Genomic DNA, 18,350 nt, shown 5'->3' with positions numbered 1-18,350 from the left:
CTGTTGTGAATTTACATTATGTGTGTGTAAAGTAATGGGAAAGTCCTTTTAGGCGAGTCTCTTGGTATCAGCCATAACGCATTTTGGACAGCTAATGGGTAGTTACTTTGATGACTGGCATGATGATTTGATGATCTCATGATTAGCACAACATTTCACTTACAAACTACTCTGTACATTTCTATGGAGGGTTCTTTGAGTGCTCTGTCTCCTCATAAAGTCTCGGATAGGCCTAATAGTATGAGACCAGAGTTTATATGGTGGTGGCCCCAAGGGGGCGCCCCTGCTACTCAAACATTTCAAACTAGAACCAGCCAATCAGCAGCCCAGGTCCAGACCAGAAGTGAAACAGAAACTTGACCTCGGACGCTGTTGACTATTTGGGAGACTGCCGTTCAAAAGCAAAGGACTATGGCTAGTAAACGGCCAAGGTACGACGACAAACGAACTTTAAAAGCACTATCATGCACTATTAGGCGTTTTCAAGGCTATAACAGGGCAGTCATACGTAGCAGTACGAAATTCAGCGTCGCGTCTGAATGGTTGTGCTAAGATGAGTTTCAGGAAACGTTTAGCCAACATCGTGATTCATGAACATGGCTAACATTTGAGTAAACTGTTTTTAGGATTATTAGTATTAGAGTATCCATTTGTCTGAGGGAAAGTAAGGTCTCTAAGGTCTCCCATATATGAAATGGATTCTTAGCTAAAAATATTTTACTGCTAAGATTGTTAAATTAACAGATATTGTTATACACCCCAAAACCAAAAAAGGACTAAAATATAGCCTGTCCGTATGGGAGTTAAGGCATATAAACTAGTGCAGATCAATCACACAAGCTCTGAGAGCTTTGAAACTTGGCATGTTTATAGTCAGGAGGTTGCTTTACCTACTAGAAAAGACTGGATGTGAATATCTTTATGTATGGAATGAACAGAGACATGTAAACATACACCTAAAATAAGCGGACATGCAAACAATGAATATCTATGCAGAATGTTTTCATTTACTTTGTAGCTGCTTTACCAGGGATTATCATAGAAACACATATGATGGCTTATGGGAAAGGTGGGGTTGTACTGAATCCAACAATACCAAATATGTAAATATAGTATGACAAGTTAGGGTGTTCTGTCACTCAATGTATGAGGTGTCCAAAATAAAAAAAAATAAAAAAAACAGAACACTAGCAAAATACAGTCTCAAGTCCAAATCACATTATCAGTGGTGAGAAGAATGTTGATAAATTCATTGTTACTGCAAGGCAAGTGCTGATCTATATTTACATTTAATAATGATACATTTCATATGAAACACAGATCCAATTGAATCAGGTTAACACTGGAATGGAACACCTTTATTAAAATATTTACATTCACTTGAATTTTGTTTTGGTCAAGTCATTACTGAATAATGGAAAATAATATTGTTAGCTTTTGTCTGTCCAGACCAGCAGTGGACAGTAGAGCCTACACTGCTTACTTCACCCCTAAGTAGCTAAACAGTTAGTTGTAGAAACTACTTTCCCTAGCTAAGAAAGTACTTAGCCCTCTGACTAATGTTGCATGTGTAATTCAACTTGATTTGCATTTCAATGAAAATTCTGAAATTTTTCCTTTTCACTAGTCTCTTGAATTATAAGGCCTTTTCACACAGAGATTACGCTAATTTTGCGGGAAGAGGAGACGTCTTTTTGCCGCAACGTGTGTCTGAAAATGAGGTGAAAATTTGCCGGCCTGCTGATCTGTTCACATGATGCGGCATTTTGGGGAGCCAGGAGGCAGGATCAGCTAGCAAATTAAAATGTGACGTGCAATAGGGGGCGTGTAGAGTGATAGGCGTAGGCCTTATTATGCGTGGGCCTTCAGATGCAGCAGGTGTGTGATTTCCAAAACCATGGTGGGAGAACCGACTGCACTTTGGTTAGCTTGCATTTGTAGTACCCTACAAATGCAGCTGAAGTTGCTTTGTTGTTGCTTATGACCCATTCACACTGGTGGCGGAACGAAAAAACTCGACAAAATGTCTAGGGGGCTTGGTTCCGCTTTATGTGAAAGGGACAGTCGTTCCGCGATTCTGGTACATAAAATCGCGGCAAAAGGCCTACTGAGAATGTCTTACAGACATTGGATCCAAAGCTTGTGGGAAACATTTTGAAAAGGGCAAGAAAAAAAATCCCTATGTCCAAAACCCCACAGTAGAAGGCCTCCAACGCATACTTACCCTTGCTCAGCAGAGAGAGAGATGGTGATGCCCATAAAACTCTGGCTCCATATACAGATGATATTTTCTCCAAAATCAAAGTTTCATATCATGTATAGCGAACTACTGCAGTAAGACAAATATCAGTGAGCAGCAGCAAGTTGCAAATGTTGAGAGTGAGAGCACATCTGCACCAAGAAGATTGAGAAGGGCTGAGTAGAGAGATTGTTTCATTTGTGCGAAGGCCAGCTCTAAACCAGAACCTCTGACAGCAATTTCAACTGGAACAGTCGCAAGTACCAGAGACAAGGTCCTTCGGGCAGCTTCTGAAAGGCTTGTAGATGTACATCTTTGAATTCTTTCATGCCCATATCTTTTTGCATGATACCAAATACCATAAAATGCCTTGCACACTACATCTCTATAGCAGAAGCCATAGAAAAGAATGAAAAAAGCAGACCAATGTCTATAACAAAGCCTTTATTAAGCTCACTGAAGACATTGATAAAACAGTATTGTCCAAAGGTATGAAAGTGAGGACTCAACTCCTTGACTGATAGCTATGAGAACATACTAAAGACCATTGCAGAGCAAGAAGGTGTGTCAAATATAGAAATATAGATCAAGGACAGTGGTGTCTACATCCCAACTGTTCTCACTTGAGTTGCTGAACAAGGAATTGTTGATGCAGCCATCGACAACTTTTACCAAAATGAAGACACCCTGGATGGGAAGTGTACAACTCATGCTTTGACGTCTGTTGTGTTCCGAAGAGGCCAAGTCTCCACAGCAGATAAATGCCTAGCGAGGTCCCTCACCACCTTAAACACGATTGATATGAATGGATGAAGATAAACTTTACAGGTACATTTTGTCCATTCTTTTACGCTTCACATCCAGGGTGTCTTCATTTTGGTCAAAGTTGGTGATGGCTGCATCACAAATTCCATGTTCAGCAACTCTAGTGGGGCCAGTTGGGATGTAGACACCACTCTCTGTCCTCGATATCTGGTCTGCTGCAACAGATGTGAGAAGTGCCTAACTTCTGTATAGGAAACACAGTGTCCCATTGCACTGAGCTCATTGATGACTGTCTTACTACCAAACTCATGATGTATCAAAATGGGAAGTCCCAGTGTGATTGGCGTATGGATGTGACAGCTCTGTTCAATGAGATCATGACAAATTAACACACAGATTCTCCTTTGAAGTTGGGTCATCACCACATGTTTGGTAATTTCTGTGGGCATGTTAATCAACACACCAGTTCACAAAGTCATACAGGATGTTGGGTACATACTTGCTGCATTGGAAACAGACAGTCACTGCTGACATATTACTCACTGTCATGCTCTACCTGATCCATGCTTTTCCTCAATATGTCTGCAGCCCTGTGTAATATTTGGATTTCAGAAAGACTCTGACTTGTCTGTGGAAGCATAGTCTCAGTCTACTGTTATTTCTGTGAATTTAGCAGCTTCCCTCAGTGCACAATATATTGTCATACTATCTGAGCAGATCAGATCTGACTGTCTTGGACGTGGAACAAATGCAAGCCTGTCTTTGTAATGCTGTATCAGCTTTTCCTTTAGTTTCCAGTATCTATATTTCTTGTGTTGAACTATAGACACACCTTGCTCAGCAATGGTCATTAGTATGTTGTCATAGCTATCAGTCAAAAAATTGAGATCTCACTTTTATATCTTTGGACAATACTGTTTTATCAATGTCTTCAGTGAGCTTAATAAACGCTTTGTTATAGACATTGGTCTGCTTTTTTTATTCTTTTCTATGGCTGCTGTTATATTTTGTTTAGAGATGTAGTGTGCAAGGCACATTTTATGGTATTTGGCATCATATGCAAAGAGATCTGGGCATGAAATAATTTGAATGTACATCTTCATCAAGCCTTTCAGAAGCTGCTCGAAGGACCTTGTCTCTGGTACTGGGGACAGCCGTGGCCTACTGGTTAGGGGTTCGGGCTTGTAAACGAGTTACCGGTTCGATCCCCGACCCAGAAGGGAAAAAGGCGGGGGAAGTGGTTGAGCACTGCTCTCCCATGCCCACATCCACGGTGCCCTTGAGCAAGGCACCTAACCCCTCACTGCTCTCCCATGCCCACATGCATGGTGCCCTTGAGCAAGGCACCTAACCCCTCACTGCTCTCCCATGCCCACATCCACGGTGCCCTTGAGCAAGGCACCTAACCCCTCACTGCTCCACAAGCGCCACTGTAATAAGGCTGCTCACTGCTCCGGGTTAGTGTGTGCTTCACCTAATTGTGTTCACTGTGTGTCTGTGTGTTCACTAATTCACGGATGGGATAAATGCAGAGACCAAATTCCTTGTATACGCAAGTATACTTGGCCTATAATTTACATTGCCCCTGTACCAGTCGAAATGGCTGTCAGAGGTTCTGATCTAGAGCTGGCCTTCCCACAAATGAAACAATCTCTCCGCATTTGAAATGATGATGTATCAGCCCTACTCAGCCTTCTTGGTGCAGATGTGCTCTCACTCTCTACATTTGCAACTTGTTGCTGCTCACTGATTTTTGTCTTACTGCAGTAGTTCACTCTACATGATACATGATACATTTGATTTTGGAGGAAATATCATCTGTATATGGAGTCAGAATTTTATGGACATCACTATCTCTCTCTCTGCTGAGCAAGGGTAAGTATGCGTTGGAGGCCTTCTACTGAGGGGTTTTGGACATAGGGATCTTTTTTCTTGCCCTTTTCAAAATGTTTCCCACAAATGATACAAAGCTTTGGATCCAATGCCTGTAAGACATTCTCCATAATTCAAAAGACTAGTGAAAAGGAAAAATGATATACATTTCAGAATTTTCATCGAAATGCAAATCAAGTTGAATTACACATGAAACATTGGTCAGAGGGCTAAGTACTTTCTTAGCTAGGGAAAGTAGTTTCTACAACTAACTGTTTAGCTACTTAGGGGTGAAGTAAGCAGTGTAGGCTCTACTGTCCACTGCTGTTCTAGACAGACAAAAGCTAACAATATTATTTTCCATTATTCAGTAATGACTTGACCAAAACAAAATTCAAGTGAATATAAATATTTTAATAAAGGTGTTCCATTCCAATGTTAACCTGATTCAATTGGATCTGTGTTTCATATGAATTGTTTAATACTGGGACATATAAAATGTATCATTATTAAATGTAAATATAGAGCAGCACTTACCTTATGTAACTTACCTTGCAGTAACAATGAATGTCAACATTCTCCTCACCACTGATAATGTATTTGGACTTGGAGGCTGGACTTGAGGCTTTGCCAGTGTTCTGTTTTCTTTCATTTTGGACACCTCCATACATTGAGTGACAGAACACCCTGATTCGTCATACTATATTTACATATTTGGTATTGTTGGATTCAGTACAACCCCACCTTTCCCATAAGCCATCATACAGTATGTGTTGCTATGATAATCCCTGGTAAAGCAGCTACAAAGTAAAAGAAAACATTCTGCATAGATATTCATTGTTTGCATGTCCGCTTATTTTAGGTGTATGTTTACATGTCTCTGTTCATTCCATACATAAAGATATTCACATCCAGTCTTTTCTAGTAGGTAAAGCAACCTCCTGACTATAAACATGCCAAGTTTCAAAGCTCTCAGAGCTTGTGTGATTGATATGCACTAATTTATATGCCTTAAATCCCATACGGACAGGCTATATTTTAGTTCTTTTTTGGTTTTGGGGTGTATAACAATATCTGTTAATTTAACAATCTTAGCAGTAAAATATTTTTAGCTAAGAATCCATTTCATATATGGGAGACCTTAGAGATAAAGAAAAACATTGTTGGGTTTAGTTCTACCTCCGGTAGGGGTATCTCAAAAACTAAAGCCCTTTCTGACCATTTGTCACTAGCCTATGTGTCATGCTGGGAATTAAAGCGCCTGTTGTTTTGATTAACGTGTGTGTGAGTGAGTGAGTGAGTGTGTGTGTGATTAACAGAGCAAGTAAGTTATTTTCGTATTCTCTAGGATGGAGGAAACTAGCTCTACACCTAACACGAAGAGTGATGAGTGTGTGGGTCCAGAAACCTTTGCAGGAAGAGACTCTTCTGCTGTACAGTAAGATTCAATACAATATGTTTGTTTGTGTGTGTGTGTGTGTGTGTGTGTGTGTACACAATTAGCAGACAGAAGCAGTGGGAGAATGTTCTCATGACAGGGTAGGCTACCCACGGCCATGGAAAACCTAGAAAAGTCATGGAATTGTAAAATTCCCTTTTTTTTAATTTATTGAACGTTTTGGAAAAGTCATGACATTTCATGTAGCCCAGTCATACTAGGCACAGAAGTAGGAGGTACCGTAGCATAGGCTATGTCACAGGATTTTCTGCTTCCAGGTCATTTTGCCAGGGCTTCAGTCCCAAATGTTTCAAGTGTATTACTGTAAGTGTTTCAGACTATTGAGTCGTCGGAACAATAAGCAGCCCCCACATCTAGGTTCAGAGGTTGTTGAAGGAGAGCGCTTCATTTAGCTAGCTAGTCAAGCTCAATGATTCTATGCTTTTGTGTACGTACAGTAAGGCACTCTAAAGCAAGAATTCCCTAGGCACACCTTTAACAAATATGCCAGCTATGTAAATTGGATTGATTGATTGATTTTGTTTGTGTGTGTGTGTATCTGTGTGTGTGTGTGTGCGTGTGTGTGCGTGTGAGAGAGAGAGATTAACAGACGAGAGCAGTGAAAGCAAGTTATTTTCTTATTCTGTAGGAAGGAGGAAGATGGCTCTAAAAGGAGCTCTCACTCCCCTACACCAACCGCGAAGAGTGATGAGTGTATGGGTCAAGCAAAGACCTTCACAGGAGGAGATACTTCTGCTGGACAGTAAGACTCAAACTCAAATACCGGTAGTTATGATACGTTTGTGTTTGAGTACGAGTGTATGATTAGCAGACAGAAGCAGTGAGATAATGTTTTAACGGTGTGTGTGTGTGTTTGTGTCTTCGTGTTGTTTGTAGGGCTACAACTATAACAGTTAATAACTGTTTAATTAATTGCCAACTATTTTGGTAGTCAATTAATTAGAGTAATTAAAAAAGCTCAAAATACTCTGATTCCAGCTTCTTAAACTGGAATATTTACAATATACAATACAACAATACAAGGTATTTATCATCACAGAAGCATTGACGTTTACTGTAACGTGAGAAATGTTGACAAAGTCACATGGAAAAGCTTTTCTTTTCATCAGTCACACATTTTTTAAAAAAAAAAACACCTTTAGGCCTGTAATAGACATAATCTGCCTTTGTAATGCTCATCAGTTCATTTTTCTATTTAAAAATGAAAACCATGAAATTGGAAAAGTGGATTACATTTTCTGAAATTGATTTTTTTGTTCGTCAAATCAATGCAAATCAAACCAATGCAATGATTTTGGAGTTGTTGTCTTGGTTTTGTATTTGTGTAACGGACAGAAAAATGGATAATGGTCTAAGCGCCCGTGTGCTCAGGGTCTAGTTAAAGCTGATTGGCTGTGCTCAGGGTCTAGTTAAAGCTGATTGGCTGGCGAGGGCAGAGTCTTACTCAGTCTGACTGTCTGACTCAGTTTAAACTCCTAACCCGTGTACTGTGTTAAAGGCATTTACACCAGAGTACCATAGTTCGAATTACAGGGGGTACTATACCCCCCATAGAAGGCCCAGTACCCCCCAAAGAGACAGAAATATCAGTTTTGGGGGGGTCAGATAATTTTTCTGATATTGTGAAAAAATATCATTACAGTTACAATACAAGTCAGCTCCTATTTTCACTGTAGGAACATTTTAATGTAAAGCGATTTCAGAAACCCCTATTGTGGACCGTACCATTTTTAACCACCGTGGCGCTATAAGCAACTGAGAAATTCCTCCAGTAGGCTAAATTCGGTTTGCTGCTGACGTGCATGGGTAAATGTAAGTTGCTAACTGACGTCTAGCTTGTTGAAAATGTGTTATTATACAACCTTAATTTATAAACGTGTTTGTTCTTTCATAGCTCATGTCACCTCTTCATACATTGAATTACTGGCTACTTACCTGCTACTTACTTACCCACCCACTGAGGCTAGTAAAGTGGACCTTGGTTAGTTACCTTGGTTAGGACCTTGGCAAGGTAATTCTCTATTTAAATAAACCTTTACATTGTGGTAAGGTAAAATCAATTGTCATTTCCAAGGAGATGAACTCCATAGCCTAGGTGTCCATTCTCATTATATCTTGAATAAATTATTGTGCCCTTTTGAAATTAGTTTGGCACAGATCCTGTGTTTTTATATTACCAGTATGCTCAAGAGGGTCTGATGTAGCTAAGCCTACATAATATCAGTGAAACCTGTGGAAACATAAAATACCCCAAGTAGCCTAGGCTAAATATGTGCAAGTATTTGAATTTGTTTTTAATTGGTTGGTATTGTTTTTACATTCTATTATTTTATGTTTTTAGTTTGATAAATGTAGTTTCATCTGAGAACCCTGATACTATCTTAATGAAACTATTTGATTTTATTCAAAGAGACGCTATGAGGAGAAGGAAAGGGCACACAGACATCAGGCACTTTTTTGGTGCTAAAAGAGTAAGCAGGAAATATTAACACTAAGATCTACAAACAATGACATTAAAAGTGTAGGTGCAGTTAGGTTTTATACACTGTTCATATGTGTTAAGGAAAGGGGTACCCAGCAGACAGGAGAGGCACAGGATAAAAGCCGTGAGCAGGCCACAGGGAGACGACACGATGAGGGCAGAGTTGATCAAAACAGTTCTCTTTGGATATACAGTATAAGAACGATGAGATATGCTGTAGCCTACGATTATCAGTTTGTGTGTTGCACAACACATGTTGCACTTGGCGATCACGGTGCGGATTGATATGGTAATGGACCATGATGGTCAGAAGAAGTGAAGGAGCAGTACCCCCCAATTAATGTTGGTAATTCACACTCTGCAGAGTACACTTTAGTGTGCAGAGAAATTGTCTTTTGGACAATCATGGTTGCTGTTAAATGTTAAAAAAATGTTTTTTTTTTAAGGGAAATCTCTTTCGAAAACCAGTTTAAAGACTTTTAAAGATTTGCCTTATCGTTCTTACGTAAGCAAATCTGTGAAACCGGCTGACAAACTAAACTTCATTTGTGTGTTTTAGCCAATATCTTAACATTCCACATATCTGCAGAGTGTGTGTAGTGTGTTTATATTCTGTGCAACTAAACCTTATGAGGTGAAAAGTGTGAGATAACTGGAGCACATAGATGTTGAAGTTGCTCATGTGTTATTTCTGAACGGTGCAGCAAAAGGCTAATATTTCAATTAAGGTTCCATCTTCATCAGAGTCCATGGGAGATAGAGGCGCTGGTTCAACTGAGAAACACCCTCAGATGCGTAAAGGGGACTGTACCTTCAATTCTAAAACTGATAGTTCCGGTCCTTGATTGTGATTGGCTGAATCACGTTCGATGCCGTTGTAAAATCCAGCATAAACATACACCTTGACCGCATTCCGTTCTATATTACTGCGCTACCACAACTTGATAGAAAAGTTAAAGCAGAGACGGTTGACAAATTAAGGATCTTTGGTTAAAGTAGCTGGGTCTCGATGTTGCTTGGCAACCAGATAGACGAAATATATTTCTTGGTGGAAGAATGATTATTTAGGAATAACTTATTATATTTCTAGTTGCTGGACCAATTCTTTATGAAACTTTGCCAGGTATTTATAGTAACAGTTTTAGAAAAGCAATAAGCCACTCGAGTCCGTAGGTTACGCTGATTCTACAACTCCGCTAGCGTGTTGTGCCTAACAACGCCCTTTAGCTGTTGTAGAATCAGCGTAACCTACGACCTCTCGGGGCTTATTGCTTAATTAGCCCAGGTCATCCCTGGGCCTACTCTCATTCGGATCATCAGCCATAAGGAGGCGTTATACCTTCATGACCGTAAACTCAGAGGACACGACTTTAAAAATCCTGACGTCCAAAAAAAGCGTGTTCATGAGATCAGCTTGTAAAAAAGCAAATATGTGGTATAAAAATACAATATACAAGGTATGGCCCCTTTCATGCAGCTGAGAGTGTTTACAATTCAGAAATAAAGAAACAAGCAACTTCAGCATCTGTGTGCTCCCGTGATCTCACTGCATGATCGGTTCTCCCATGTGAAGCTTGCCAGACTGTTAATCAGAAGCTCGGGGGAATTACCATTTTTTACTTAAACTTAACCTTATTTTTGTGTTTTACCATCAAAATTTTGCATTGATATAGTGTGTTATTTATAATCTGTGTAGTGTGTGTGTGTGAGTGTGTGTGAGAGAGAGAGAGGCAGAGAGAGAGAGATGTGGTCCTTCAGAGGGAGATGTGAAGGTTGTGGCTACCAGATGTGAAAACACTCACTGGAGTCATGTTGTGTTAACAGTGTCCAGCAGGGGGCATCAGGCACACAGTCCAAGAGGACAGAAAAGACGGAGAAGGACTCTGCCTCAGAACACAGGTGAGATTATGAATGAATCTGTCAAGCGTCAGCACAATCCTTTAGAAACCATCTCTGCAGCGGTCAGGTTGGATTTGATGTTAGAAACCTTCTGTCCCTCTAGGTCCCTATTCTGTAATGCCATATCAGAACTGTGCATTATTTGTTCCTGTAGTAATGATGTTATTTATTCTGTTTATGTAAGGGAACCCAGCTGTGTCAGTAATGTGCAGTCAGTGATTGTACACGATTTCAAGCCCATACAGGGCTCCAGAGTGCGACCAATTTGGTCGCATATGCGACCTAATTTTTCAAAAGTGCGACTAAAAAAAATCGGAGGTCGCACCGGTGCGACCAGCTATTCGAGAGAGGAAAAAGTGTCCGCATTGAAACTCTACCTTTGGTTCAATAACAGACACATATTTGGCCAATATCGTGGTTTAAACAAATCACAGATAGTGAAGGCCGGGACCTCCCCTCTGATTGGCCGTGGCCCAGTGCCTGTGTGTAAATTTGAAAATGCGTGTGCTGCAGAGAGAGAGAGAGAGATAGAGAGAGAGGGGGGGGGTCAGAGACCCGTCAGATAAACAGAGTGGATGTAGTTGCATTACAGTGTGGTCACATAGGCCGAGATAAATGTCCCCTCTCCCCACTTTTCAGCGGCTGGCAGCAGCAAACCGATCAGACGAGCCCGAGATGATGATCAAGTTTATCGTTGCCTACGATAGGCCTAGTGAAACTTCCCTTCACCAAGTTCAGTCCGAAATAATTATTCACCAGAAAAATAGTTTGAACGTAAACCCGACGTACAGGAATGCCACTTGCGCCAAATTTATAGGAGTCATTGCAGATGAAAAGACGTCTTAGAATTGCGAACAATGCATACAAGGCCTTCCCGAACGACAGAGATACATATATCGCCGAAAAGGAGTGCGTCATTGACCGCAGTTACATGCAGGGAGTAACCCGGTTTTCAACAGCAATATTCGTTTTGCGCGCGAGTTGTGTAAACTCATTCTGATGGCATCAATCAATTTAATCCAGTATTTGCCGCAAACCGAATATCGCTGCTACATAGCCCGAATATTCCCTGCATGTATACAGTGGTCATTGTACGGTGAATTGAATGGACACATTTAGATCGAGCATGGCAAGTCATTGCAATAGCCTATAATAATAGGCCTACCATTTCGTTACTGCATTAACCATGTTATTGAAAATTTAAAAATACTAAAATTAAAAAGTAAAAATCATTGTGGGGCTGTCAAATGATTATTGCAATCATCATTGCAAAATCACATAAAAATTCCCCAGGCTACTTGGAACATCTCTTTAAATTGTGCTCAAATACATTTCTATGGAAAATGCTAGCATGGCGAGCTGATTTAGCCAAGGCCTAAAGGTCATGAAGGATAGTATGTAAAACATTGAGCCATGAGATGTGCAGTTTGAAGCCCTTAAAAGATGTGCACTGTTAATTTACTCACTGTTATTTTTATTTAATACATCTTGAGATGTTTTAAGTTTAAATTTCAGCTCAGTGAAGCACTTAAAGCACCAACACTTCATTAAGTTACTTTTCTTGTAGAATTGTAAATCATAAGTCATAGGACAACCTATATAGGACAGTAATTAAGGAAAGAAAGTGAACCTGCTGCGGTGTTAAATGCGATGTGGTTGAAAATTTGGGTGCACCTAACTTTTGTGCTGGTGCACCTATGAAAAAAAGTTAGGCGCACCAGTGCAACCAGTGCAAAAAGTTAGTCTGGAGCCCTGCCATACAATTTTTTCGTCACATTCAGCAATCATCTCCTCGCGATCCGCTCGCTGCCCATTCCGTGAATACTCTGTAAAAAAACGCCCTCTGTAAGCAGCCCAGGCTCCAAAAACTGGAAATAAACAAAGTGTCCCCCAAACACAAAGAACACCTTGTGTGGAGTTTCTCTGGGAATACTGAAGGGAGGGGTGAGCTACCTCTCTGTTGTGTTTCGTTTCGCTGACTGCATCTTTAACTATTAGAATACGAGAGAAATAAACTTCACTGTAAATCTTCTCCAAACTGTCCTTCCATGACTGTCTGCCAGTGTCTAATAGTTTACAACCCCCCTGCATGTTCATATTTTGGTGATATGGACAAAACCCCCACTGTGTCTAGCTACAGAGTGTCTATGAGAGGAAATGACGAAAAATTGCTACATTATAATGTAATTAACTATAGTATCTTCGACATTGTGGCCACTTCCGGTTTGGTACAACTCAGTGAAAACAAACATTCATCCATCAATGACAACTGAAGTCAATTTAAAAATGACACCAAATATTCACACTTTCCTATGAGCCAGCTGGTAGTTTGTAGGGGCACTCAATCAATCCAGCTGTCATCAACTTTAGACTGTTAACACTTTTGCCGTTCTATCTAGTTTATTCATTTTCAATTAGCAAAAACTACCATGTGGGTTTGTTTTCACTGAGTGCAGCCCATAGACTGCGCTTTATCTCAAGTGGAAATGACGTGACTGATGTTTAGAACATGGTAGGTCACTATTGATTGTGCATGAACATTCTCCCCAGGTGTTCTCCAGATGGACACCAGAAGAGGCAAAGATCCATGAGAAACTCAGATCCACTCTGAAGAGCAAGTTTCCGCAGCTAGTTGAGGGAGTACCAAATCAGGGAGACCCCAGACTACTCCAAGACATCTACACAGACCTCTATGTCACAAAGGGTGGAGGAGGAGGGGTCAGTTATGAACATGAGGTCAGACAGATAGAGGTGGCATCCTGGAGAGGAGAAGCAAAAGACACACCAATCAAATGCAGTGACATCTTTAAACCAATACCCAAATCACAGGATGACCGGAGAGGTGTTTTACATTTACTCATCAAAGGAGAAGCAGCAGAAGATGGACCAATTAGCAGCATTAATCCCTTATCTGGACAACACAAACCCATCAGAACAGTGCTGACCAAGGGAGTGGCTGGCATTGCAGAAGTTTATTCTGGTCTGGGCTGAAGGAACAGCCAATCAAGATGTCCACTTCATATTTCCTCTTCCTTTCCAGGAGCTGAACCTGATGAAGGAGAAGAAACTCAGTCTGGTGGAGCTCATTCAACACTTTTTCCCAGAAATGAAAGAGCCAAGAATCTTCACCAGTTCAGAGCACAGAATCATGTTCATCTTTGATGGTCTGGATGAGTGTCGACTTCCTCTAGATTTCCTTTTCAACCCGAGGTGTTGTGATGTGACAGAGCCAGCCTCAATGGACGTGCTGCTGACAAACCTCATCAAGGGGAATCTGCTTCCCTCTGCTCTCCTCTGGATCACCACCCGACCAGCAGCAGCCAATCAGATCCCTCTTAAGTATTTGGACCAGGTGACAGAAATTAGGGGATTCAATGACCCACAGAAGGAGGAGTACTTCAGGAAGAGAATCAGCGATGAGAACCTGGCCAGCAGAACAGTCACACACCTAAAGTCATCCAGGAGCCTCTACATCATGTGCCACATTCCAGTCTTCTGCTGGATTACAGCCACTGTTGTAGAGAGAACATCAGAATCAGAGAACGTGAAAATGCCACGGACAAATGTACACACACTTCCTGATAGTTCAGACAAGCATCAAACAGAAGTACACAGAGAGAAAAGAGACAGATGAAGAGGTGATTTTCAAACTGGGGAAACTGGCTTTCCAACAGCTGGAGAAGGAGATCTTCAGAGAGGAGGCTGGGCTGTGCCATGGGAGGGTGTTCAGCTTTGTGCATCTGAGCATCCAGGAGTTTCTTGCAGCTCTGTATGTGTTCCTCTGCTTCAGCAACAGACAGAGAAATATCCCTGACCAACAGCCAACCTCTCAGCTCTCTGCTCAGAGCTGCAACACTTCATGACCTACACAAGACTGCAGTGGAGCTGGCCTTACAGAGTGAGAATAGACACCTGGACCTTTTCCTCCGCTTCCTTCTGGGCCTCTCACTGGAGTCCAATCAGAATCTTTTAAAACACCTACTGCCGCAGAGCAGTAGCCAATCAGATAGCTCAGAACAAACAGTACAGTATATCAAACAGAAGATCAGAGATGAACATGATTCAAACAGAATGATCAACCTGTTCTACTGTCTGAATGAGCTGAATCACCATGCTGTAGTGGAGCTCAGGTACTCTGTCTGTAGTCAATCTCTTACCTGGACAGTGGGAGACTAAGAGATTTGAGTTTAAGATGTCAGAGGAGCAGCTGGATGAGTTTGACCTGCAGAAGTACATAACGACACCAGAGGAATATCAGACTGAACTCCTCAGTCCAGATGAAGTTCTCCAGAAGCTGCTGCCAGTGGTCCCGACATTCACATCAGCTGTGTAAGTAAAATGTGTGTGTGTGTGTTAGGGATGTGCATTTCTGGCAAAAATACCATTCGATATTCGTTGATAAGTATTCGAAAATTATTCGAAAATCGGTTAGTCAAGAACTCCCCCACGCACGCACGCACACACAAACCTCGGATACACACACACAGTGACACAGGAAGAGGTTTTTATGATTTGTATGAAATCAATCTGTTTAATACAACAGCTGTGCCATGAACATCAATTTATTTCAACATAGGCTTAGGCAGATAGGCCTAGTACATGCTCGAAAACAGATCGCTATTTGACGCATGCATGACTGAACTAGACACGTATATGGAAATGATGGCCTATCGGAAACTGTTCATAACATTTTCAATATTTAAAAACTGCGAAATCATCTTCAGATCTTCAAAACTGATAATTTCATAATGTTGCCTCAAGCATTAATGATTTTAGGCTGCAGGAAAGACGTTTTTTTTTTTTTACGGTCAGATGTATATTTACACCCATAGTTTCGTTATCGTAATGAAATGTGCTATCTATGCCATATAGTTTCGTTATCGTAATGAAATGTGCTATCTATGCCATATAGTTTCGTTATCGTAATGAAATGTGCTATCTATGCCATAATGATTTTAGGCTCATAGGTAAGCGGAGCACAATATAACAAAGTTGTCGGCAATATACGTGAACTTTTATTAACATTGTTTTATCAACGAAAGTAAGTGTCATAGTCTAGCACCATCTATCTATGCCATATTTTTATTTTAAAAAATGAGCATATCCACATGTTTGGGATGAAGACGGGTGGGCAATCTGTTGACAATTAGTCCAGCTGCGGAGAACACACGCTCTTATGGCACTGATGTAGCAGGCACACCCAAGTATGTGTTTGCCAATTTTGCCAGGTGGGGATATTTGCAGTCGTTGGCTTTCCACCAGGTCATGGGATCAATGTGGAGAGGTGGGCATATATCCAGGCAGTAATGATTTAGCTCTGTTGTGTGTGTTGTGTGTGTTTCCCCACTGTAATTTTCACCAAACAGTACCGCAATTGCAGATGCAGACAGGCAATCACTCCTTGTTTTTTAGCTGATGGTTCAGGTTCATTTGATGCAGCTGCGTCTTCTAGGTCTCTCTCGTCATCGCTATCGGGGCTGGAGAGGAGGGCACTCACAGCGGCCTTCACAGCGCGTCTGACCTCATCTGTGGCAAACCTGAGGTGTTTGTGTCTCGGGTCCAAGAAGGACGCGATATATGCAACCTTGCGAGCGTTGCGGATATCTTCAGGTGCAAGTCAAGTTTCTTTGAGGTGTTTGGACAGTAAAGTTGCCGTCACCAGGTAAATCATTGAGATAGATACTCCAAATTCTCCGCAAAGGGCAGTAGTGACACATTTGAGAGAGTGCAACACGGGTAAGAGCTCTTCTATTACTGTCCAGCTATCGTCAGTCTGTTCAAGGGTACGTGCATTGAGTAGTTTAGTTACTGTCCTGTCAGATAAAACAGCAGACACGGCCCATCTTCGCTCCAACAAGCGCTCGAACATATCATGAACAGAGTTCCACCTTGTCCGACAGAACTGCAGTAACTTGTGCTCGGGCAAGTTTTGTTGTTGCTGCTGCTTTTGTTTCAACACCTCGGTTGCAACTGTGCTATGGTGGAAATGTGAAACCAGACGATTGGCAGATAAAATTACGTGATTTATTTGCTTTAGTTTGAAGCCGTCGTTTATGGCCAGTTGTAATGTGTGGGCGAAACAAGGCTGAGAGTCCCAGTCAAGGCCAGTGTTGGCTAGAACCATATTGCTGGCATTGTCACACGCACACTTTCCATCCAAGACCCCACTGATCTGTCGCGTTTGTGAGCACAATTGACAGGTTTTCAGCCGTATGCCGTTCTGACATGGCTTGAGCAGTGATTGTGAGATAGAACTCGGTTGTCAGCGCTGTCCACGAAACTGTTGTCAGTGACTTTATTGGCACTTGCTAATTGGGTGCGTAGATCGCTTGCACCATCATCATACGATTTTTCCAGTCTAGAAGTGACCGTCTTTCTAGATGGGACAGTGTATACAGGTTCAACAAATGCCATGAAGTCACGAAAACCCTCCCCTTCAACGAAACTGACGGGTAGCATGTAGTGTCTTTCGCGATCATCTTTGAAAGCAAGACAGTCATTTTCTCTGCCCGCCTAGCATCTAAAGCTCGTGGTCTAACTAAAAAGCTAGCCACTGACTGCTGACCTGTAGATGGACCCCCAGTGCCAGCGTGCTTTGATCGTAGGTGGTTGTGCATGGTTGTGGTCGATCCGTGGTATGCCAGCTTTCACACACACTTTTCACCAGCTTTTTGTGTGTGTGTGTAAGTATGAGGGAGAGTGAGTGTATATACTGTGTGTGTGTGTGTGAGTATGAGGGAGGGAGGTGTCTTTGTGTCTTTGTGTGTGTGTGTTTGTGTGTGTGTGTGTTGTAGAGATGTGTATAGGTGAGAGGGAGCGTGGGGAGAGATTGTGGGTGTGTGTGTGGAGTGTGTGTGTGTGGAGATGTGAGTGCAAGAAAGTGTGCATGTGTGTGTTGGAGACAGAGAGAGTGTGTAGGGCTGGGCGATATATCGGTATTACGACTACGACCGATATATTTTTGAAAACGATATGTAGTTGAGACAATATCGTAATACCGGTATTATGTCAAATAATGGGCCATTTTATCAAAGCCACTTGCTCTTCTGTGTTCAGACCATTCAGATAGCCGCAGCTCTGCTCAACTGCGCCCCTTGCGTGTGCACGTTCTCCCTCGCAGCACTACAAACTTTCAAACATGACGGACACTGAGTCAGATTTTGTTTACCTTGATCAGAGGTTGGTGCTGATGCCTATTCCGTCGGCACATCAACGGCTAGACCGAGAATTCTCGTTGTGAAATCAAAATTTCACTGGAGCTCCAAGCGGTTTTGTACACGCAGATTTAAGTTACAACACTGTTTATAGCTCTTCGACTCACGGTAAAATGTCATTTTTGGTACATAGCCTAGCTAATTTAAATACACAGATGAATGCTTGCGTTTAGCGATATACAGTAGCAGATCTAGTCCTCAGGGTTCTGATTTTATTAAGAGGATATGCACGCGACTCGCGAGCAGTTAGGGCATCATTTTTTATGATTCCTGAAACCCCATTCAATCGTGCATAGGGATTTTTCTTACGAACAGAAACATGCAAAAATGAACGCATACAAAACGACGGTAGCGTCTATCACACTCTTGATGAGTGACTCAGTTACGTTGTTTAAGTAGCCTAATTGTTTAAAACTATTT

At 41.5% G+C, this 18,350-nt stretch overlaps 1 protein-coding gene across 4 annotated transcripts; it reads left to right on the top strand.

Annotated features, from left to right (window-relative positions):
- The first annotated feature begins 349 nt into the window (after positions 1 to 349).
- Positions 350 to 14,038, top strand: LOC121684362. 4 transcript variants are annotated; one of them, XM_042064360.1, is made up of 6 exons: positions 350 to 431; positions 6,225 to 6,314; positions 6,964 to 7,077; positions 10,642 to 10,716; positions 13,278 to 13,534; positions 13,634 to 14,038. In XM_042064360.1, the coding sequence occupies exons 1-6, from the start codon at positions 412 to 414 to the stop codon at positions 13,705 to 13,707; spliced, it is 630 nt and encodes a 209-aa protein (XP_041920294.1). In that variant the 5' UTR covers positions 350 to 411; the 3' UTR covers positions 13,708 to 14,038. The 4 variants fall into 4 exon arrangements, with proteins under 4 accessions (XP_041920294.1, XP_041920292.1, XP_041920295.1 ...); XM_042064358.1 differs by having other exon boundaries at positions 13,278 to 14,038; XM_042064361.1 differs by having other exon boundaries at positions 13,267 to 14,038.
- The last annotated feature ends 4,312 nt before the right edge of the window (positions 14,039 to 18,350 follow it).

The sequence above is a fragment of the Alosa sapidissima genome, chromosome 15 (genome assembly GCF_018492685.1).
Source record: "Alosa sapidissima isolate fAloSap1 chromosome 15, fAloSap1.pri, whole genome shotgun sequence".
NCBI classification, from domain to species: Eukaryota; Metazoa; Chordata; class Actinopteri; order Clupeiformes; family Clupeidae; genus Alosa; species Alosa sapidissima.
This window is presented reverse-complemented; position numbering and strand designations above follow the sequence as displayed.

What these genes read in the sequence shown, in the direction of transcription:
- LOC121684362 (XM_042064358.1), top strand. Translation starts at nt 412, where the DNA reads ATGGCTAGTAAACGGCCAAG. An exon ending in GGAGATACTTCTGCTGGACA is followed by an intron (nt 7,078 to 10,641) that starts GTAAGACTCAAA and finishes TTGTGTTAACAG; the next exon opens with TGTCCAGCAGGGGGCATCAG. An exon ending in GACTCTGCCTCAGAACACAG is followed by an intron (nt 10,717 to 13,277) that starts GTGAGATTATGA and finishes GGTGTTCTCCAG; the next exon opens with ATGGACACCAGAAGAGGCAA.